The sequence below is a fragment of the Triturus cristatus genome, chromosome 7 (genome assembly GCF_964204655.1).
Source record: "Triturus cristatus chromosome 7, aTriCri1.1, whole genome shotgun sequence".
Classification (NCBI taxonomy): Eukaryota; Metazoa; Chordata; class Amphibia; order Caudata; family Salamandridae; genus Triturus; species Triturus cristatus.
Window position 1 is genome coordinate 217,884,310 of NC_140590.1, and position 24,569 is coordinate 217,908,878.

Genomic DNA, 24,569 nt, shown 5'->3' on the forward strand with positions numbered 1-24,569 from the left:
CAAGGTTGAGTTGTACTTTATTTATTCATTTATTTTAACAAATTGTAAAGCACACAAATACCCGTAGGTGTCTCGGCACTATATGCTGGAAGGGTAGGTCATGGCTGGTGAGAAAAAGCCTATTGCTTGAAAAGCCAAGTTTTTATTTGTTTTCTAAATGATAGCAGCGTGGGACTAGCCTTAATAGGCATGTGATGAGAATTCCATAATTTGGACGTGGTGACTATGAAGCTTCTGTCGCTCCAGTTGGCTTTTTTGGTTGTAGGGACGACCAGAAGTTTAGCATCTAGTGAGCGAAGAGATATGTTGGGGGTGTAAGCCAGAAAGGCTTTCTTCAAGTATACCAGACCTGTATTGTGAATTGCCTTGTAGGCAATACAAGCAGCTTTAAATCTCATTCTACTTCTTATGGGCAGCCAATGGAGCTGTCGCACCACATTAGAGATGGATATGAACTTGGGGGTACCTGACAGCATCCTGGCGCCTGCGTTCTGTACCAACTGCAGTCTGCCCAGAACCCTTTCCTGGGCATTAATTAACAGGCTGTTGCAGTAGTCAACCTTAGACATGACCAGAGCACCGATTGGATGAAAATGAGTACAGAAGGGCTTTGGCCTTGTGCTCAATGCCTAAGGCTGAGACACGATTGATCAGTGTAGCATGATCAACTGTGTCGAAAGCTGCCTATAGATCTAAAATCACCAGTGCTACGGCACCCCCTTTGTCCGGAACAAACCTAATTTCATCAGACGCTTTAATGAGCATCGTTTCTGTGCTACGTCCTTTCCTGAGGCCAAACTGTGTATCAACCAGCAGCTTATTCTCCTCAATGAATAGTGCCAACTGAGTGTTCATGATCTTTTCAAAGAGTTTCGCTGGTAGAGGGAGACACGCAATGGGTCGATCATTTTTGATCTCTCCTGGATCAAGGTTAGGTGTTTTTAACAGCGGCAGAATAGAGGCCTTTTTCCATATGGAAGGATAAGTGCTTGAACATAGCATTGCAAAAATTGGCCAGGTTGGTGCCTATTAGGTCTGGTAAACAGCTTCAGGACCGACGGGGGACACGGGTCAAATGGGGAGCCTAATTTGTTTGTGTTAACCAGATCAGTGATCTGATCTACTGAAACTGGCTTGAATTCCATCAAATTGGAGCTGTCCCTGCTCTTGTTATCTCCGGCTGGCTGATTCCAGCCCACTGTGGGGGCAATGAAGTTCGAATAAATTTGCCCTACCTTGTCCTCAAAGCCAATGGCTAGCGAGTCGCAGAGTACTTGGGATGCTAGTTTATCGGCGTTATCCGCTGGCCCTGCTAACTTAGAAACTACCTGAAATAGCTGTTTAGCTGAGTCTTGTGCAGTTTCTATTTTCCTAGTGTAATAATTGCCTTTTTCTATAAGTATAAGACGTTTGTAATTTGCCAGTGCCAGTTTGTAGAGAGATTTCTCCTGGTGGTCATACTCTAGGCGCCAACGCCTTTCTTGTTTCATACAGCGTTGTTTCTCCAGCCTCAGTCCCTCAGAGACCCAAGGGGCTGATGGAGCCTTCCTGTTTTTGCAGACCGTTTTAAACGGTACTAGACTAGTAAAAGCATTTTGAAGCCATTCTGTGTAATTTGTGAAGGCCAATTCTGGGTCAGGAGCCTCTTCTGGCTGGGTGTTAATTAGATACTGTTTAAGAAGGTCCTGATCTATCCCACTCCATGCCTTAAACTGCTTGGTGGGGATTGAGCTGGGCAGTGGGGAGGAAGAATCCAGTATCCCAATATCAAATAAAATTTCAAAATGATCTGACCACGTCAGATGGAGGATCTCTTTTAGAGAGATCTGCTCATTGTTTGTGAAAAGACCATCCAGTGTATGCCCAGCTGAGTGCATAGGATTCGTGACTTTTTGGGAAAGACCTAACACCTCTAACTCCAAGGTAAGGGTTGTGGAATCCTTATCCTCTGCGGCTGCCAAATAAAAATTAAAACCCCCAGAATGGTACAATTAGATTCACCTGCAACGGGTTATAAAAGGTTTCCTATTGCTGATAGAAAATCTTCCCTGGGGCCTGGTGGACGATATAGGAGGATCCCCTTAAAAGATTGATGATTAGTGAGCATTATATTAAAGTTAAATGCCTCACACACCATGGAGGGAATCATCTCTATCTTGACTGCAAAATCATTTCGGTATATAAGAGCCAGACCACCCCCTCTTTTCTTTACTCTGTCGCATCTGTATGCAGCAAAGCCATCCGGAGTGTTAATACAGAAATCTGGGCCTGTAGAGGGGTCAGCCCATGATTCCGTGATAAATAGAAGATCAAGATGATGATTATCTAAGAGTTCTGCTATTTCATATCTATGCTTTGGGTGGGAGCGTGCCTTGATCAAGGCGCAAGAGACCTTGTCCTTTCCAATATACTTATTATTTTTTGGCTGAATGTTTCTGATTCCAGTTACAGTCTGGTTAGACTGTATCCTGTCTTGGGCCTCCAATCTCAAACCACAGGTAGGACACATAAATGTGGCTCTGTTGGGGAGAATAGCTGGGTCTAGTTGGGCTCACCGAAAGCCACCATTATTGATGCTCGTAATTGCTTACTGGTGTAGTGTATTCGTCTTTGCAAACACAATCTGCTAAATGATGTGAAGTATGGTTCATTAGCGAACACAGTGGCTCGAAGTACTTCGGGCCATGCTAGGCTGCTTAGTGAAAATATGTTAGCATTATCTAGACTGTCCAGAAGGCTGCTTTGTGTATATTTATTGTGTATCTTTAAATATTCAAGAAGCATTGAAAAGCCCCTTTAAAAATACATCTATAGAAGCGTAAATTTCTAATAATAATATTGGGTTCATGAGTTTAAAAGAACATTACATACACCATGTCAAATGTTTAAGAGTTTCTACAACAGTGCGGAGGTTATAATTGTAGTTATTTCATTTTTACATTGGGGTGTATCTGTCCGTATTCCCACTGTGTATTTTGCTGAGAATTTTCAACAGGGGGCCAGTCAGAATAAGTTCCTATTTAAAAAGCATTAGGGCTGATATTGTCTGAGGCAAACTCATATTATCATAGTGCTGTGCCCATATAAGAAGGGTTCACCTTCAAGAGAGAGGATTTTCAAAAAAGTATAGTGATTCACCTCGAGGCCGAGGGATTACATTTCCCCTACACCCACACTGGAGTGGGTCATGACACACACCATCAGCACCATACCTACAGATGCAGGATCCCTCATCCAGACTCACTGCTTCTACCATCACCGTGGCATAAAAGAGAAGGTGGTGCATGGTTCATGAGCTGACACAGTAGTATTATTTAGTAAACTGATTAAATACATTAGCTGAATAAACAGATGGAGCTAAATCCATGAGGGGACATGTAGGTTGGAGAGTGCAACAGTAGAAGAAACAAGAGGCAGTCTGAGCTGCTCCACAGTGACTGCAAAGCTGCAAAGAAGGGCCCCTTCATATGATCACGTGTCTCTTTAACAAAGGGACATTTTGTATTCAGCCACTTCTTTGATGTTTATGAAGTTATTACGTTCAGTTATATTCATTGGTGCATAGATATTCAAATTTTTCTTTCCACCACCTTCACAATAAACATCACAAATTCTCGCCTGGGGTTTTAATGGAGGAACAGAGTTAAAAATAAAGAAAATAGGTTAAGGAACAGAATTAGAAAAAGACAATTGGTTAACGAACAGAGTTACTAGTTGTATTAACTTCTCAAACATGTTGGTGCCAAAAATTTTAACAAATGGACTGGTTCTTACCATCTGCTAGAGTTAAATGAGGGCCCACAAAAAGACTCATCAAGAGGACAGACAGGGCTGGAAAGATGAAAGCAGAGTTTATTGGCTTGTGAGGATCCAGTGGTGGCTACACTCACATCATCTATGGTTTGGCACAAATGCTTCCTTATGCGATACTCACCTTGCCCCAGTAGCAGTAGAGATGAGCTGGAGGCTGACATCCTCTTTTTAGATCTAGAAGCAAACAATGCTGATGAGATGAAGATATATACAGAACAAAGTAGGGATGTGATCGCAGAAAGGAGAGGGGTTATCAAGCGTTTCAAAGAGCAAGAGATGTAGCAGAGACACAGTAAAGAAAATATTGTTTATAATAGTGTCCTTTTTTAATCTATGAGTAATACCCTGCAGAGCTAATAACATGACTGGGTGGTGTAATCCCTGGGTTTAGAGTTTGAGTGCATTGCCTTACACGTTGCTACCATCAACTTCATCATAAGGTGGGGAATTTCCTCATCTCTTAAAAATTGGCAGAAGGGTAAGATATCAATCCTGCAGATATCATATAAAACAGCATAAAGTGATCTGATACCTAAAGTTACCATATGGGCATAACCTCATAACTTCATCTTCTATAATTTCAACAGTGTGCAGTCAAAATATCGATTTCTTTATATCGACCTACACAAATATCGAGTTTTTAATATCGTATGGACAGAATATCGATGTTAAGAATATCGGTGACCAGAATATCGACCTTAAGGTAAGTAATATTGTTTTTTTTAATATCGAAGTAAGTAATATCGTTAGCAAAAATATTGTTGTTAATTATATCGATATTTATATTAGTGTAATGTATTTTAGTATGTATTTTATATGTAGGTTTACCATTTTTTTAATGATTTATTTTTTATTTTTAAATATATGTAATAAATGTTTAGAAATTAGTAATTTTTTTAAAGTAAATTTTGCGTTTTAGTATCAGAGCAGGTTGCGGGATTATAGGGGAATAGGGTGGGAAGTAATTTAATTATAAATTTGTTTTTATTTATTGTTAGTGATTATTATTATTTTGTTAATTATTAATTGGTAATTAATTTTTACTAATTGATTCATTTATAATTATATTAATTATAATTAATTTATTGTTATTTTTTTATGTATTGTTGATTAATTATTAATTGGTAATTAATTTGTATCAATTGGTTAATTGATAATTAAAATGAGTATGTTAATTTTTATGTGTAGCGCGTTGTGGGTTTATAGGTGAAAAGGGTGGGAAGTAATTTAATTATAATTAATTAATTAATATATTGTTATTGATGATTAATTTATTGCTAAATGATTAATTGATAATTAATTTTTATTAATTGATTAATGTATAATTATATTATTTATAATTAATGTATTATTATTTTTTATTTACTGTTATTGTTAATTAATGTACTGTTATTTTTGTTAATACATTTTTATTAATTGATTAATTGAAAATTAAATTAGTTGTGTTATTCTTTATGTGTAGTGGGTTGTGTGTTTATGGGGGAATAGGGTGGGAAGTAATATAATGTTATTTAGGTAAATATTAATTTATTTTTTTTAGTATTTATTATTAATTCTGTTGTTAATTAATTTTTAATATGTTATTTATTTTACAAAATTCATTTAATTAATAAGTATGTTAACTTAACCCCTACGCTATCCAACACTTTCCCTACCGTTGCGCGCACTGAAGTGGGACTTGTAATTTTAACCCCTCCGCTATCCAAAGCTTTCCCTACTGTTGCACTCACTGGAATGGGAATAGTAATTTTCACCCCTACACTATCCAACACTTTCCCTACTGTTGCACTCACTGGAGTGGGAATAGTAATTTTAACCCCATGCTATCCAACGCTTTCCCTACTGTTGCACTCACTGGAGTGGGAATAGTAATTATTACCCCTACGCTAACCAACGCTTTCCCTACTGTTGCACTCTCTGGAGTGGGAATAGTAATTTTTACCCCTATGCTATCCGCTTTCCCTACTGCTACACTATTTGGAGTAAGTATATATTTTAACTTATATGTATATGTAGAATTTATATTGAAATTATATGTATTTGTTATTTTTTTTAAACATGTTTTAATATTTTTAACTATGTTTCTTTTATTTATATGTATTATTTACTTAATTTTACATTATTATTACAACATTTTAAAAAACGATATTTTTAACATTGATATTTTTCACAACAATATTTTTTTCTCGATATTTTTGTATTTACCATTATGTAGATAGGAATTCGATATTTTTGACATCGATATTTTTGTGTCGATATTTTTGTGTTCGATTTTCTGTCCGTCAATTATTTTGTCAGACATTCGATTCACCACCCCACAGCTTCGCCTAACTAACGTGACCTACGAATTCTTCGGCCTCACTTTAATTTAAAACTATTTCATTCATTTAACATTATCTAAAAGGTACTTAAAGATCGGTAAGCATTTAAACAGAGAAAGAAAGGGACATAATGTTAATTTAATAACTATGTTAATTGCTTGAAAATCGGAGAAAGAAAGGGTTATAATTGTTTACACCTAGGAAATATGTAATCATGAGTTAACTTGTTTTATTTTAAATTTTGAAGTCTCTTGAGCTGAAACTCTTTTAAAACATTTCGTCACCTTTTTTTGTATCTTACTTCAATGGTAGTGACCACATGATGTTATAATTTTACTGGCACGCTGTAATATTACCGCATTCTCGCACTCACTGAGGGGCAAGGTGCTTTAGTATTGTTCCAGAGCTTGAACTGTGCCTGCACGCCCGTTCCGACCCAGCAGCCAATCCCGGGTGCGGAGGGCGGGGCAGAGCCAGGCCCACACAGGAAGGCGAGCGGTTAGCGCTCTAGCTCTTCTACATTCGAGGGCAATTTAGCCACTCGTCGCCTCTAGCGCGCAGCGTTTGCGCGCAGTGTGGTGCCTACTCCCGCGCCTAAGACGAGCCGAAGACCAGCCCGTCTGCGCCCGTCCGCGACAGGTCGGGGCTAGGGGCAGGGGGCTATGGAGGATTATACAACCAGCTCAGAGATACCTCCTAGCAGCAGGATAACATACACCTCTCAGGTATTAATAGAGATTGGAACACATGTTCCTAGGGTATGCACACATGAGGTGGGAACCAACCTAGAGGGCCCGTTTGCCTTTCGGGGATGTCATGTGCAGTTTAATATTCCCACTGAAGTTAGGCAACACTTGGAGCACCCCCCGGATTTGGCGCTAAAAGTACAACATATTACATCGACAAACAATCACATGTGCAATATACCATTGGGGAGTAAGAACTTGCTGTGTAACATTCGTTCATTAGCCAAACATGCCGCTGAGGTATGGCACCTTATATCATCTGAGGAACCAGATTTATGTTTCCTAACAGAAACATGGCTCAAGTCTCACTCAATCCCGGCCATTACCTTGGGTATACCGATAGGCTACAAAATAACCAGGCTGGATCGCCCAAATAAAACAGGGGGGGGGAGGGGGGTAGCTATGGTATACAAACAAGAAATGAACGTCATTATTATCGAGGAACTTTGCACACCTCAGATAGAATTATTGATTTTTAAAATTGATTCAGCATCTAAGGAGCATAGGAAGGGAGCTTTGGTGTACCGCCCCCCTGGTCCATGCGAGAACTTTTCTGTTCTTCTCATTGAGGCTTTAGTTCCTCATGTGCAAGAGAAACCTGATTTTCTTCTTGTAGGGGACTTTAATGTCCACAGTGAGTTGGGAAACTGTATGGAGGCAAAAACCTTACTTACGGACCTAGACTTACTGGGACTAAAAAAGATCAATCATGGGCCCACTCATCAAGCAGGCCATACTTTGGACTTAGTCATGTCCAATTCACCCTTGATCAAATGTATGCCACCTACTCAAGTGGACTGGACGGTCCACTTCATCCTTAAATTTTACCCCTTTGCTAACTACAAGCCCCGGGCTGGACAGATTGCGCTAGCCAGCACAAGGAGACCCTGGCACAAACTCACTTCGGAGGGTTTTAGGGAAAAATATAAGGAACCCATAGCTAATAACCCTGCAGATGATATCACAATTGAATTAAATATGTTTGAGGAAGCGGTTGCCGGGGCTATAAATGCTACCATTCCTCTGAGAGTGTTTAAACCTCGTGTAGCACATAAGCAAGAGGTCTGGTTTTCCGATGAATTAAGATCCCTTAAACTAAATACAAGAAAACTAGAAAAGATATGGAGATCATCGCGGAGGACTGAAGACAAGGAACACCATAGGATCTCACTTAAGACATATCACAAGCCCATTCGTGATGCACGGAAAAACTATATTGCAGCACAATTATCAGCAGCTGGTAAAAACTCGAAAGTGCTATGTCAAATCTTACAAACTTTCATCAAGACAGCAGCCTGTGAAACGGCAGAAATAGCATCCCAAGAACTCTGCGACGAGATCTCACTATTCTTTATAAGAAGATAGATGGGATCTATGACAAAATAATGTATTCCAACAGAACTGCCATAGCAGATAATATCCCTCCACAGACTACAGGAGTCCATTCTCACTCCGCCCTGTGCCTTACTGATTTCCCTCCCATATCTATAGAGGAGGTAATTTCATTAATCATGCAAATAAAGAGTGGCTGTCCTTTGGATACCATCCCTGCACGTATCATGCCTATGTTGCCTAACGATCTAGGTCCGGGAATTCAGCGATTAGTCAATCTGTCCCTGAGTACAGGGGAGGTTCCCCTAGACTGGAAACGGGCGCTGGTAAGACCTTTGAGGAAAAACAATGCCATTCCCTGGACAGAACTGTCTAATTTGAGACCTATATCTCTTCTTCTCTTTTTGGGTAAACTAATTGAGAAGTTTGTAAACCGCCACCTGTCTATTTACATCGAAAAAGCAGGGGGGCTGGATTCTTCCCAGTCAGGGTTTAGGCCTAGACACAGCACCGAGACCACCTTGCTGTCTGTTGCAGACGATCTACATATGTTCCAGGATAGGTGTTATTCCGTTATCCTGGTGCTGTTGGATCTGTCTGCGGCGTTTGACACCGTGTCGCACGACATCCTGACCTCCGGGCTAGCTGACATTGGCCTGGAAGATAAAGCGCTGGCTTGGCTGAGGAGTTTCCTAACAGATCGTACCCAAAGTGTCACCTTGGGTACATATCGGTCAGAGGAGCTGGGGATCTCTAAAGGGGTGCCACAGGGCTCTTGTTTGAGCCCCACGCTTTTTAACATCTATGTGGCCCCCTTGGCCAACATCATGAGATCCCATGGGTTCATCCCGGTGTCATATGCGGATGATACCCAACTCCTCTTTCCATTTAAAACCCTCACTACAGAGATCAGGAACTCTTTTGCCCAGGGAATGAATGCAGTGGCACACTGGATGGCGTCCAACTATTTGCAATGTAATGTTGCTAAAACAGAGGTGATGTTATTCGGTGAGGCCAAACTCCTGTGGACTCCGGACTGGTGGCCTCAAGATCTTGGGCCAGTCCCTGAGCCTAAACTCGTAGTGAAGGACTTGGGTGTCAGGCTGGACCAGGAGCTTTTCTTAAAACAACATGGTAATCAAGTGGGGGTCTCATGCTTTCACATCATTGGGCTGCTTCGGAAAGTGTTTCCTTTACTTCCAGACGCCACAAGAAAGACCTTGGTGCAAGCGCTAGTTTTGAGCAGACTAGACTATTGTAACGGTCTGTTACTATCAGCAAACGAAGGAGTCATCTCAAGATTGCAGGTGGTTCAGAACACTGCTGCTCGCCTTGTACTAAACGCACCCCCTCGAACACCTTTCAAATCCCTGTTGGTTAAACGTCATTGGTTACCAGTGAAACAGAGGGTGAAGTTTAAAATATGCTGTATCATACAGAAATGTCTGACTGGGAGAGGCCCGGCCTACCTGGCCAACAAATTTACTCCATATGTCCCCACACGCTCTCAGATCTAGTGAACAGGCCTTGCTATGGGTCCCTAGAGCTAGGAAAGCAAGACAGGGGTCCAGAGCTTTATCCGTGGCAGGTCCTATGTTGTGGAACAGCCTCCCCATAGCTATCAGACTGTACAGAGAACATTTTCCTTTCAGGAAACAATTAAAAACCTTCCTTTTTCAGAATTAGGATACCACTTCAATGTTATAATGGTACACGGCTAGTGTCTGTTCTTTGTTTATTGAAGGTGCTAAAGGGCGCGGAGATACTCCTCAGGGAGTCGATTCCAGCGCGGTACAAACATGCAAATAAATAAATAAAACTTGTCACAAAGCGTTTCAGTTTTAAATCAAAAATATATTCAATTACAAAAACAAGAGTATTAGGATTTACTCCTTAGTTAATGCAACAGATAAAAAAAATGGACATCTGCAAACACGGATCAAAACACGATAGGTCTCGTATGTTTTTTCAAGTTAGAACCGTTGGCATTGTAAATGGCAAAGTCTTTTAGCTACCAAGGGAGGAGTGAGCAGCAGGGGGCAGATTGCCGAAATGCTCTCTTAGAGAGTGATTGGCCAAAAGTAAACCAAAGATACAGAGACTATTTGTAAAATAAATAGATCAGTATCAGTTGATAGAATGGGGCCTGTGCTGTTCCTAGGCACTATTGCAATATGTTAGACACAGGACCATATATGCAGGATGAAGGGACTGATGGAGGCGGGGTGCCAATAAAGGCAGGCACAAGTCCGCTGGCTCTGCCGCACTGTGGTCTGCGCTGCTCAGAAGACTTACGTACGCCAGCCCCAAAACATCAATTCTCTATGCAGTACCTTCGCAGTGGTGTTTGTATCCATATACGTGGGGCAGAAAAGTGGATTGCCTTGAGGACAAAAGCCATCAATTAGACAAACAGACATCTAGGTAAACATACACAGACATGTGTGAACAGAAACAGACAAGCATGCAGATGCATAAAAACACACACAAGCCTATAGATACAAGAAATGCTAAAATAAAGAACAACTGGTCACGCTGCTCACCAGTTCGTCAGAAGATACATCATGCAAACATGCTTTAAGCAGTAATCCCATCCCATGCCACCATTAAATAACATTACAAAGTGCCCTGGTGCAAGCAAAATAACATTTTAATACAGCGGAATACTGCAAACATTCTTCCATTAGACCAATCAGTGGTGGGAATTAATAAAACTGCCAGGGTTACTGTTGGAAGTGGGGGTTCTAGTCTCTCACCACCGCCACCAAATGCATAAGGCGGGAGTCCCTGTCCCACACTGCTGTTGCCAGGTGCGCGATCCGGACCCCTCGTTTCAACATTAGGCTAAGTAAGGACACTGTCTGAGATAACCCTGCTCACCCCCTTAGTAGCTTGGCAGGAGCAGCCAGGCTGATCTCCAAGGCACAAGTGTACAGTATGTGCAACCACACTCACAGCAACCCACTGATGTCACCACAAATAGACTCAACACGAGTTTTTATAAAACGAGTATAATCTTTGTGTAAGAAGATACACAATACAAAACTAACATGTAAGGATGGGTAATTTTCCTTCCAGTGGGTTGGTAGGTTCTAATCCCAACCACTGCTTCTAACCAACAGGTAATTTTTACTTCTAACCGTTCCTAAAAGGTTAGGCAGGTCGTATTGCTAGAATCACACACATTGCAAAAGAAAAGAAATACTGCAATACGTAACGACATACCCCCGTGCTATGCACAAGAGAAACAATGCCATAAGTAGCGCCACAATCATGTACTTTGCAACAGAATGAATAATGCAATGCGTGTCACTACCAGCATGCCCTGTGCATGGAAGAAACAAAGCAATGCATCACGCTACAATCATGTACATGTGCAATGGAAAAACAATGCAAGGCGCCACGTAATACACCTAGACTGTGCGATGAAGAAATAATGCAATGTGCCACGTTACAATCACGTACTATGCAAGGGAAAAATAATGCAGTGCGTAGCGCACCCAGCACGTAGTTCGTCAGGCACAATTAGAGTCAGGCTTCATACGACAGTTCAATAGTTCGTTAGCAGCAGTAATTCAAAGTGTAATACGACAGTTTAGGTGCTCCGTAAACAGTGCCCCCAATCCAGGATCAATGATGACACAAAAGTACAGCTTCTCACTCTGGCCCCTGTACTGCCCCATCTTGGGTCAGCACGGGCCTAGATCTGAGCTGAAGCAACAGGCTTGTGCAGCTGACAGAAGCGAGAGGCCGAGAGAGTGTCCCTCCGGGCCCGCACCCCACCCCAGGTGGTGATCCTTGTTAGATGGGGCGGCGCGACCCCTCCGTGGGTCAAGACCTCTCCCAGCTCCTCTCACCTTACAGATCCAGATAGTCAATCCACATTTCGCAGAGACACACAGAAATGCTTAAAGCACACAACTAAGCTACTTTATAAAAGAGCGGTTTATGAACACATAGGGCCATATGTAGGAAGCCTAATACCGGTCGGTAATGGCCGATTTTCGGTAAATATCCCGTTATCGACTGGTATTTAGGCTTTTGCTATGTAGGGGGCACATTTCAGGATTCTGTAATTTACCGAATCGGTAAAATTACTGAATCGGTAATTTTACCGATTCGGTAAATACCGAATCCTGAAATGATATGTAGGTGACACTCAAATGAGTGATGTGTAGGGAAAAAAAATCGGTATTTAGCACCAAATATATGTTGGTGCTAAATACCGAATACATTGCAAAAAGCAATATTTTGCTGGACTAAGAGTGCCATGTGGCAGACATACATGCCACATGTGCACACATGCAGGAATCTGGGGTGCAACAGGGTGTCACTGTGACACCCTGCCACCCTTGATTGTGCTCCCCCCATTACCGATTCGGTATTTACCGATTCGGTAATGGTAACTGGCTTCCCATTGATTCCTATGGGCCTCCTGGCCCATAGGAATAAATGGGAAGGTATGCATCATTACCAAATCGGTAAATACCGATTCTAAATTACCGACCCATTCCGAATCGGTAAATATTACCGATAGATTACCTACATATCATTTACCGATTCATAAATACCGAATCGGTAAAATTCGGTATTTATGAATCGGTAAATGTTAGGCTACCTACATATGGCCCATAGTGACAAAACCACTTTCACAGAAAGATGTGCTATGACATTGTAAGTTCATTCATACTAAACTCCATCTCTCCATTATAAACTTACTGGAAACTAGGCTACCAAAACATAATACCCAGCCTCCCCCATTCTATCCTATGGGCAGAATCGCCTTTCACAAGTGAAAAACAAAATGGAGTGTTTTTCCTTGTCAGGACATAACACACACCTCAGTAAATGTCCTGCCTTTTACCTACACTGCATCCTGCCCAGGGGGTTACCTAGGACCTACCACAGGTGCGCCCCATGTGTAAGCAAAAGGGAAAGTAAGGCCTGACAAGTGGCTGCACTTGTCAGGACAACATGCTAATTTAGCACACTGTGCGCAGGCCCTACACTGAAGGCCTGAGTTCCCTTCTCTGTGCGCCTTTGCATTACTAGCTCCTGCACACAGTGCACATCACTAGGGGCTTTACTAGTAAGGCCAACATACTAATCATGGCCAACCAATTACCACTACACTTTACATAGGGAACCCTTGAACTTTGACACTGATTAGCAGTGGCAATTTACCCAAGCATCTAAAAAAACAAAGGCGATGGAGGCAAAAAGTCAAGGGTAATTACGCCAAGCTATTGCTCGCTCTCTCCGGGGTCTGTTTCCTGAGACCGAGGGCTGGCCCAACTAGATCCTGAGGACGCCCCGACTATGGGAAAGGATAAGGCCGCACGCACTGCCTCAACTTAGATTCCTATAGACTATTACATGACCAACTCCAGCGGTCTCGCCTTGGGCCTGCTGGGCCCCACGGACTCTGACAAGCCTGGGGCTCGACCCACTGACCTCAGTCATCCTGCAAGCAATCCAGGCATCACAGGCAGCAGTGGAAGCCAAAGTCACAAGGTAAAAATGGATGTTACATTGCTCCTTCAAGAACTGCGGAACATGGGACTGCAGTACCACCTCCTCTTCCCAGCCAGACTCTGGGTCGTTTTTCAAGAACAAATCCATCTTCTGTGACACACCCGAGGAGGCCTGGCAATGGTTAACGGAGGAGAGACAGCTGCAGGAGCACTCTCACCCCTCCACCAGCAATCGGGGCCTAACTGCCAATCCCGTTCCAAAGGGCAACGCCACTGCTCCAGGAGGCAACGTGGTGGAACTCACTGGGCCACACCACTGGGTTCCCCTGCATCATTGTCCCATATCGGAAATGCCCCAGCCAGGGACCAAGCAGCGAGCGAGAAGGGCGACCCTGGAAATGCCATGCGCCCTCTGTCCCCCTCCTTAAAAGACTCCTCAGTTCCTCAGCTGGACTCAGACCTTTCCTGCAGTTCTGTACTCTGACTGCCCTCTGGCGCTGAACTTGGCACCTGATGATGTCCTTATGGTTCTCTGGCTCTCTTCGGAGCAGAGTTGGTCCCTTGTCCATCTACCTCACCGGAACTATTCTCAACCTTTCAGTTGCAGCTGGTGTTGATAAATCCTGCCTTTACATTTGTGCACCTCAAACCCTGTTGAATACTCATTAATGCAATACTCAATGTTGACTTCACTGTTCCAATTTCTCTGGGCAACAGATGCTTCTTGGTTAGAAGTATAGGGAGGGATCAGAGTTTGGGGGTGGGGTTTTTGGTATGCATATTTGTTGAGTGTTTCTGACCCTTTCTTCTTTTTAGGTAACAACAAACTTGATAGTCTCTCTTGTGGCCACAACCTTGCAGCCCTAGTGAATCTCAAATCTCAGAGTCTCCCAGACACCTGCTTCATTGCCGCACCTTCCGCCCCCTGGGCCCGTTCAGGGGTCACAATCCAACCCACGTACACACTTGACCTTACCCATTGACATTCAAGGTCCCATCATGGAATGTTAATGGTCTGTTGGACTGTATCAAGCGCATGGCAGTCTTCACATTTGCCCATCGACATTTGCCAGACGTCCTCCTCCTGCAGGTAACCTACCCTCAAGGCGAACGCTGTCTTTTCCTATCCTGCAAAGGCTATGACAGGGTCTTTCATGCAGGGTACTTGCAGAGAGTGAGGAAAGTAACCATCCTCTTGCACCACTTCTTCTCCCTTGTGGTGTCCCGAGTTTCCCACTATTCCCAGGGGCGCTTTACAGCATTAGAAGGCACCCTGGAGGGACGAATGATTGTATTGCTGTCTGTCTACACCCCCCAGCTGCCCTCGCAGGCTGCCTTGCCGACCTCTCAGCACTTCTTCGCCCACTTGACACTTGTGTTAGGCAGTGATTTTAACGCAGTCTCCGCACCAACCCTAATTTTAACTTGACCCACTGCCTCCAGGAGCCCCGGGTCAAGATCTCTTGAGAGCTGGCCTGCCTTGTGGTACCTCTGTGATGCTTGGTGGTCCTGGCACCTGACGCTTCACAAATTCATGCAGTCTCAGCCTCCCATCACACACACTCCCGCATTGCTCTGATCCTCCTGCCGGCACCGGACTGTCAGTCACCAAATCACATTGACATACTAACCAGGGGGGTCTCGGACCATTCTCCCTTACTCCTCTGCTTGGGACACCCCCCTCAACAAAGAGACCCATGTGGCGCATCAACGCATGATACCTCCAAGACAAAACCATTGTCCAAGCACTGAGAACAGAGCTCCAAACCTACTTCCTTAATAACTGGGGATCCGTGACCCGGGTGAGTACGCTCTCCATTATTACTCAGCTGGAAACCCAGGCTGCATGTCTGGAACAGCGCCTCCTCTCTGACCCTCAGGATGTAATTTCCCACCAGCTGCGCCTTGTCCTGGAGGACATATGCTTACACTCCATAGAAATGGCCAGGCTCCTCAGGTACGTAACGATGGCTAACATTTACGGTTCAGGTGACAAAGATAAAAAAATGCTGTATTGGCTTGCCTCACACCAGCAGGTTAACAGAATAGTCCCTGAGATTAGGGATGAAACGGCTATGTGCACCTTGCCCTCCCAGACATCGCTCAGGCCTGTGCCCGTTATTACAAATAATTGTACTCCATACCCCGGGACAGAGACTTGACAGCAAGTAACTGCTTCTTAGACTCAGTTGACCTAAATATAAAGGGAAGATATCTTTTATCTGTAATTTCCAGGTAATTGGTAAATCAGAGATATCCTGCTTAAAAGCTCGGATCCAGATCTGAAAAAATCTTATGGCAGCATGCAGTGTACTCTACACTCGCCGACGTAGTTGGTGTCTATTTGTATCCTTTTCAATAAACCATGTACACAGTCAATGCTGCGCTGTCGATATGAATCTGAATTAAGTTGTGGCGATTCACAGAGTACACTGCATGCTGCCATAAGATTTTTTCAGATCTGCATCCAGGCTTTTAAGCAGGATAACTCTGATTTATCAATTACCTGGAAATTACAGATAACAGATATCTTCTATTTATATTGATCTCTCTGAGGGTCAACCATTGCACATTTTTACAGTCCTGAAGATGGTGGAATAGAGGACAGCCCATCGACCGAAACCTCGACAACTACACTTTTTTTCTGTATAATGTTCATATAGGCAATACCCATTTGTATTATTTGTGGGTCTTCCTTGTTTCGATTTTGGAAAAAAATTTACACAATTGTCACTGAGAAGTATAAAAAACTATTATTTCATATATATGACTTCCCATTACATTGTGTGTTCAATGATCTAGTACCCTTGAGTATTATTATTTGTAAAAACGATAAAAAAAAATTTTTTCACTATACACCCGTGGGCTGATGTGTTATCCTTTGATATATGCTTGTGTGTTCTCATTTGATTAGAGAACTAAATTATTTATGAGCTGTTTATCTATAGATAAGTTAAATCATTTCAAAATAAATTAATCTGCAAGTATAGTTAAAAAGCTTGCTTTAAGTAAAAAGTAAAAATAAGTTCAAACTAACTGAGAAACAAATGCCTTGTAGGCACATTTACCTGTTCATCTTATACTACCCAAGCCATCAAGGGTCGATTGGGTTACCCATTTTTATTATGAGCTGTATTGCACCTGCACTTTTACGGTCTCTTGACCGATACAACGTTTTTTTATAGTGTTAATATTTTAGAAATTCATGTCTCCAGTTACCAACATTGGATTTTTGTCACTTTGATGTCATTTTAAAGATAAAAATATTTCCTATTTTTATAAATGGAGGTTGGATTTTTCTTTTGTGTTGTGTCTTAATTATTTACTGAATTGATGTTAGATGCTTTGCATACCTGTCTCCTAAGTTAAGCCTGCCTGCCTGCCTGCAGCCAATCTACCCAGGGTTGAGCATGTGAATAATTTACTGAGACCTATTCTGAGCCACAGATGCTGATAGTGGCCTTAATTCAAGTGGTAGATGCATATTTACCACTACTAATAACTCACTTTCCAACATAAGAGTTTATGAAAGTGTATTTCATTCAAATTTATATAACATTCACTGGCAGAAACTCCAGTTTATTATTTCCATTAAAAGAAGAATACTCTCATTCGACATAAGACTGCAGTTCCATTGGTTAACTTCAGCTAGGGGATGGTAAGTGTTCAATTCTTTTTTTAAGTTTGAAAGAAGAATTTTATTGAGACAAACAGAGGTATCCATACTGTAAGCAATAACAATAAATACATATCAAGGTAATCCATTTACATAGAACAAAAAGAAAGCGGTAAGTTCATGCCATTACATTACAATAGACTTATACTGCTAAAAATAAAAAAGACAAACTCATGAGTAAAAGATAGGCTAGTGATGCAAAGAAAATAACTCAAAACAGTATTAAAATTTGGAAATAAATCTGGGAACGCATAAGGGGTTCATGGGGGTTTCAAGACCTCTGGTTGGGACGGCTTTAGCTGAGAGGATTTTTTGGCACACAAGTCAAGGTAAAGTGTAACAGGGGACCACAAGTCCAGACGCTTCGTTGCCAACTGCATTGGATATACAAAGGAGGTGTCCAGTCTGTGATTATGGCAGACTACATACCACCACGCCTTGTAAGAAATTTTAGTAGAGTCCTTCCAATTAACCGTGATCTGCTGAAACGCAGCCGCTAACAGCAAGTCAACAATTTTAGTATTACCTGGGACATTCTCCCAGCATGATGAGAGACTCCCTAAGAAAATATGGGGGATAGAAAAGGGAAATGTAGTGTCAAAAATTAAATTTATTTGGGACCAAACTCGCTCCCAAAAGCTTTGCACAAGCGGGCATAGAAATAGCGCATGAAATATGTCCGCGTTTGGGGACGAACATGACCAACACGTATCTGGAGTAGATGTGAATCTTCTGCTCAAAACACTTGGAGTGAGTAGAATACGATTATACACAAAAAATAGCGTTTGTGTGAGATTGGCTGCCCTGGATTGGTCAGTATTAAACACAAAAACTCTTCAAAAAAAGTAGTAAAAGCAGCGGTAAATTTCGGATCCAGAAGGAGGGCATTGTTAAAGCGCCACCTTTTAGGACCTGTGGCCTGAGGGAGAATTTCGAGACCAATTGACACAGGGGCATGATCTGATAACAGAATAGGGCCAATTTCTGCGTGTGTAAGGGTTTGTGAGATAGAGTGAGAAACAAAAATGTAGTCAATTCTCGATTGAGTGTGATGTGAGGGGGAATAAAAAGTGTACTCTCTGGTGGTTGGATTACAGAGACGCCAGGCGTCAAAGAGTTGGTGCTGGGAAATAACTCGTACAAATGATTTCTGAGGTTTGTTAGGAATATAAGAAACCTTGGAGCTTCTGTCTATAAAGGGATCAAAAACCTGATTGCAATCACCAGCAAAAATAAAATTATCCTCTAAACCAAGGGCAATTTGAGCAGCTAAGGTGGACCAAAAAGATGGTTCTCCGCAGGTTGGGGCGTATACATTGAACAGAGAAACAGGAACCCCTTTAAAGGACAGTTTAACATTTAACCATCGTCCGTTAACATCTGAATTCTGGGTCAATAACATAAGCGGGAGAGATTTGCGGCAAAGAATCATCACCCCATTCCGTTTGCCATCCCCAGGAGAGAAGAAGACCTCCCCTACCCAACCCCTTTTCAACTTTAACGATTCATCAGCGGAGAGGTGAGTCTCTTGTAAAAAGACAATGTCCGCATTTAAATTGGCCAGATGGGTCAAGATCCTTTTCCGCTTAATGGGAGAATGTAAACCCCTGACGTTCCATGTAACCAGTTTCAAAGACATGAGCAATCATAAGTAATACAGAATGCAATTAGAAAGCATAAAGTCAGTGCAGTACAAAATCCGTAGGAAATAGAAAAGATGCATGGCACAAAAGAAATCTTTTGGTTGAAGAGAGAGACAGAAGAAAAAGACGAAGCAAGCATAGAGAAGAGGATAGAAGTAAATAGGAGAGAGAAAGTCGGAGCAATAAGGATACCAGAAAGGCAATGAGATACACATGAAAAAGTAGATTACCAAATCAAAAACAATACAACAGAGAAGACGCACAACAAAATATAAAACATATCTACAAAAGGAGAGAATGGGTGGGAGGGTGGGTGGAACCACATGGAGCAGACACACGTCCAGGGAGGATCCGGCGGGGAACGGGGAAGACCGTATAAGAGGACATCATAACTGTGAAACAAGAACATATGACAAAAATTAGTCTCAAGAGGCAACTGTAAAAGACAAGCACCAGGAAAATACGAGCCAAAAAAATATAAAAGAACAATACTGTAAAAATGCAGAACCATTAATGCAGTGAAGAACGGCACAAATAACTAGCACTACTATATAGAATAAAATGGGAACAACTTTCAACTAGCAATTGGAGAGACTATAAAGCAGGAAGAATGATAGAAAGACAAAAATATTGAGTAACGATTAAGCAACATGTGAGGAGGGAGCTCCCGAAGAGGTGGTGGCATCCATCCTGTGTGAGTCGATAAAGCTCTGCAGGCGCCCAGGATCTTCGTAAGTCGTAGTCCTATTATTGTACGTGACCTTGAAAAGACAAGGGTGAAAGAGGCCAAATCCAGCCCCCATAGAACGAAGATCAGGTCGGAGATTCAGGAAAGCTTTGCGCCTGTCGGCAGTGGCCTTAGAGTAATCCTGCGCAAAGAACAGCGTGGAACCTGACCATGTGACACGTTGAAGAGCTTTGGCTGCCGCCAACACCTTTAGCAAATCTGTATATTCTAAGAAGTAGATGATGACACCCCTCGGTCGTTGGGGAGAGGAGCCAACAGAAGGAACACGCCCTAACCTGTGGGCTCGTTGGATGTTGAGCATAGTTCCGTCTGACAAGTGAAGGACTTTAGGGAGGAAAGTCTTAAAGAACGCAATAGGGTCACTTCCTTCAAGTCCCTCCCCCAGGCCAAAAATGCGGAGGTTATTCCTCCGATTGCGATTTTCAAGGTCTTCGACCTGTTTCTGGAGGCTAATAATTTGCGAGTGCAAGACAGGAACAGTCTTAGTAGTGTCACTAAGGGTGGCAACACTATTTTCAACTGCTGTAAGCCTTGTGTCGAGTTGCCCCCAATTGTCAGAGAGAGCTTGTAATTTGGAATTTGTTTCCTCCATAAAGGGTCTAAGAGCCCTTATCTCATGTAGCAAAAGTTCCATGGAGAGATCCGAGGATGTTTTGGGAGGCGAGGGAGGGTCTTTTTTTAGCCTCTTCACGTTCGACTTGGCAGTTGTAGCAGGTACAGGATCCATCGTCAAATGCTCAGTCCCTTCCTCAGGCAGCTGCGAATCTTCCAGCTTGGAAAGTTGTGAGAACAAAGTAGAATTTTTGACAAATGAACGCGGTGGTAGGGACGGACTGGTATGAGCGCCCTGTGTCCTACCCATAAATTAGTAGGACTAGCAGCAAGGCACAGAGGAGAAGAAACTACCAAATATGGTGCGCAGTAGCTAGTCGTGAGTCAACAAGCAAGGTGGTAGCGAGGGTGAAGAAAGCAGTCCAGAACTTATTTTCCAATAAGGTTACTAGAAGCTACAATCCGTGAAAAAAGTGGTAATGGAGAGTAGCAGCGAGGAGCTTTCGTGGAACCAAAGCAAGACTATGCAGTCCCAGCCAGCGCCTATCCCGAATTGGGCAGCAAAAATATAGCAGGAGAGAATGATGAGGCAAACCATCACCTAAAATGGCGGCCACTGCTAGTATCCATGTAGGCTGAGGTAAAAACAGAAACAGCAACAAAGAAAAACCAGGAAAAACGGTCTTGTAGGCATCATGGGTAAAGGAGACACCAATTGCCACTAGAATTATGTCTTGATATCGCTTTGTAGTGGAAGCTCATGAGAAGAGAGGTCATTCCGCCGAAATTCAAAATGGCGGCCGCAATGCTGCAGAGACGGGCAGACGCTCATTACCTGAGAAAGATAAAGTAAATCGGCTCAAATCGGCTCGTGTAACATCGTGCGCGATGTAGGAGCGCTTCCGATGCTAAATCCTGCCAGCCGCTTCCCAGGAAATCATCGCAAAGTCGGACTTCTCCGCTCCGGGACCGGGAGCCTCACAGAGACGCGTCCATACTCCTTGGGCGTCTAGCCACGCCCCCCCAAAGCTACTCCTCTCAAGTGTTCAATTCTAACCTGAAAAAGTACATATATTGTATTAAAGCTGGTTACCCACCCCTAAGAACCTAACCAGAACAGTGTTTATGGCCTCGTACGTGACATCACGAATATTTTATTTTGCGACATAACTAATGTTATCATTGCAGAATAACGGTCAGAGCTGCTGACGTTGGAAATGGATAACCAGGTTACAGTCCCGACCTTGGCTCAACATCCTGTGATATAGGGCAAATCACATTTCTCCTATTGTTAAACAATAACTGTGTAATATAATCTGCGACTTTTGTAAAGTCTAACGCACTTGGTCCAGTTTATGTGTCATTAGCATTGATTACATCATAGTTGTCACCACAAATTATATAGTATATGTCTTAACTGGTGAAATCATAAGTGACGCTATCGATTACATCACTGATGATAACACAGATGATAATATTGGTGACATCATAGATGACACCAAGATGTGATGGCACTTCATTGGCTGGCATTGTAAACACCGGGCAGATATTTAGTGATTGAGGAATGACTGATTGAATGCCGACAAGTGCCGCTGCAGACCTGAATGAGGGAGGCCTCTCATCTGGGCCTGAAGACCAGATTGGTCTTTGACATGTTGTCGACAAGGATGTCGCCTGTGTACATTTTGTATGGGGTAAGTTACTGATGTTGCAAAATAGCGAATTCTATGTTTTTTTCTTTCATATTACTACTTTTAAGCCTCTTAGAGTGAAGCTTTTACAGGGTATTTATTTATTTTTTATGCACGTGAGGAAGCCCTTTTTCCCTAGCTCGAGATTCCTAACATTTATTTTTTATCTTACAGAGTTTTATATAGCGCAATCTTGACCCGGTATCGGGTATCAGAGCGCTTTGCATAGCACCAGTTACCTTACATGAGAACATGTTCATTGTTGTTAAGCATGGGGAGATTAAGTGATTCACAGGATGTTCAGCGTCATTGCCAAGACTCGAACCAGGTTCGCCAGATTCAAGGTCGATCGCTCTAGCCGTTAGGCCAATTCCTCTCCCCTTATTCAACTAACTATTAACGTTCAATTATCTATGTTTTGAAGTCAGTCTTGTGGAAAGATATTTGCGGAGAGAGAGACGGAAACGGTGTGGATACACAATATATTTACTACAACACTCACTGGCCTGGCACAGCCTAAGCTCTGTTAGTGGAGAGAAAGTCAATGTACGTTGTCTTAGAGTAAAATAATGTACCAGAATTTATTTATTTTTTAAACATATTTTATTTGTCAATTTGCATATACAACGGAGGGCTCTGCACACCAGAGACGTCTGCCGAATCAGACCATATATAACCATGAAAGCAATCGACTTTTGTTGGCAAAATCAAAAATAAATGCATAACAAGGACAAATTAAATGATTTAGAAACCCCTCACCATCTCCCACCCTCCCTCGCCCCACCCCCTATGATCGCACTAAGTCCGCATAGTCTTGTCCACAGCCTAGATGTGAAATCGAATCATCTTAGCATGATAACATGCACCCCCCGGCCCCTCCTCCCCTCCGTCCTTACAGACCAAGAAACTAGCCTGATTAATGAGCCTCCGCTACCGCTGGCAGCTCCAACCGATAGTCTGCCTATTGTTTCCATATTTTATAATGCTTGCGCGGGCATCCCCTGGCTACAAGGATAGGTTGCTCCAACCCCATGCAAAAATCCAAACCATTCTTCCATGCAGCCACTGAGGTGGCCTGTGCCGCCTTCCATGCTTTAGCAATGTCTCGCTCTGCCACTGTGAAGCCTAATAGCATGAGATGCTATTTATAGACATTGCCACCTATCCCCTCCATGACATGGAGCAGGGCCAACTGCGGTGCACGAGGCAGCTCCCATCCCAGGACCTCGGAAAGCATGCAAAGACTCCCTTACAAAAGCGATCCAGGGATGTACACCGCCAGACCGTGTGTATTAACGTGCCCTCCTCCCGACCACAGTGGAGACACTCTGGGGAAGCGATCAGCCCTGCCCGCCACAACCGTGCCCTAGTAAGGTAGACCCTGTGGAGATATTTCAACTGGACCAGGCGGAGTCGCATCGCTATGGCAGCACCCCGCGGGGCTGCCAAGGCCTCCGTCCAGTCCTCCTTCTCCAGACTGCCCACATCCTCCTTCCAGTCCCCACAGAGCTTTTGAAGTGTGGGGGAGCAGTGAGTGACCAGGGATTGATATATTCGGGAAATCTTCTTTTCTTGTATGTTCCCCATAAAAACCTTTACTTCCAGTGGACTAAATTCAGGGAGGGACTCAAGACCCTGCAGACTGGGGGACAGGGCATGACGAAACTGGAGGTATCGATAAAATTGTGACTGTGGCATAAGGAATTCCTTCTGGAGGTCCCAGAATGGTTTGAGTGTCGTGCCCCTCAGGAAATCTCCCAGGGTTGAGATACCAATGTCATCCTATCCCCAAAATCCCTGAAGGGCCGACAATTGGGGCACGTGCCCATTATTCCACAGAGGGGTCTCCCGTGTCAGGGTATTCCACCAACCCATACGCCGCAGCCCCTGCCTCCAAATCGAGAACATCACCTGCGTGGCCGATGGCAACGTACCCTGCAGCTGCGCCGAGTACAAAAGTGTGTGTAGTGAGTGGCGTCCCATGAGTTGTCGCTCTAGCGAATACGCCGGATCTCCCCTATCACTGTACCACCACTCATTGAGGACCAGCAAGTGCGAGGCCTGGTAGTATGAGAGAATATGCAAGGACGCGAGACCTCCACAATAGGTGGACAGGAAGCATGTACGCAGTGCTACGCGCACCTTTCCCCCCTCCCACAAGAATTGCCCAAGCACAGAATTCACCAGCCGGAACCATCTAGGCGGGATCGGGAACAGATGATTCTGTAGCTGGTAGAGGAGCCGGGGAAGCACCACCATCTTGAATATTGCCGATCTACTGAACAATGTCAGGGGCATACGGGACCAGGACTTAGGGTCTGCACGAACCCGCTCCCACACCGGGGCCAATTTTTGCTCCCAGGTGATTGCCGGTACGTCCGAGAGAAATACCCCCAGATATTTCAGGCCTCCTGCTACCAACTGAACCGAGAACGCCCATGTGCCCATTCTCATCCGATCCCCCAGAGCCCACAATGTGGATTTGTGGGGATTCATATACAGAGGCGATGTCTCCCCAAAGATCTGCATGATACGCAGAAGCCGTGGCCCCGTCCTGTCAACTGCTGTAAGAA

At 43.4% G+C, this 24,569-nt stretch overlaps 1 protein-coding gene across 1 annotated transcript in view; it reads right to left on the minus strand.

The window, feature by feature from the left end:
• The window catches only part of LOC146809256 (uncharacterized), a 150,662-nt gene that overhangs the window by 97,406 nt on the left and 28,687 nt on the right, over positions 1–24,569 (minus strand). The window contains exons 2-4 of the mRNA XM_085614323.1: positions 19,292–19,397; positions 3,935–3,987; positions 3,775–3,831 (exon numbers count right to left, since the gene is read on the minus strand). Of these exons, the coding sequence (XP_085470449.1) occupies positions 3,775–3,831; positions 3,935–3,987; positions 19,292–19,395 (214 nt within the window). The 5' untranslated portion in view covers positions 19,396–19,397. The remainder of the gene's footprint in view (positions 1–3,774; positions 3,832–3,934; positions 3,988–19,291; positions 19,398–24,569) is intronic.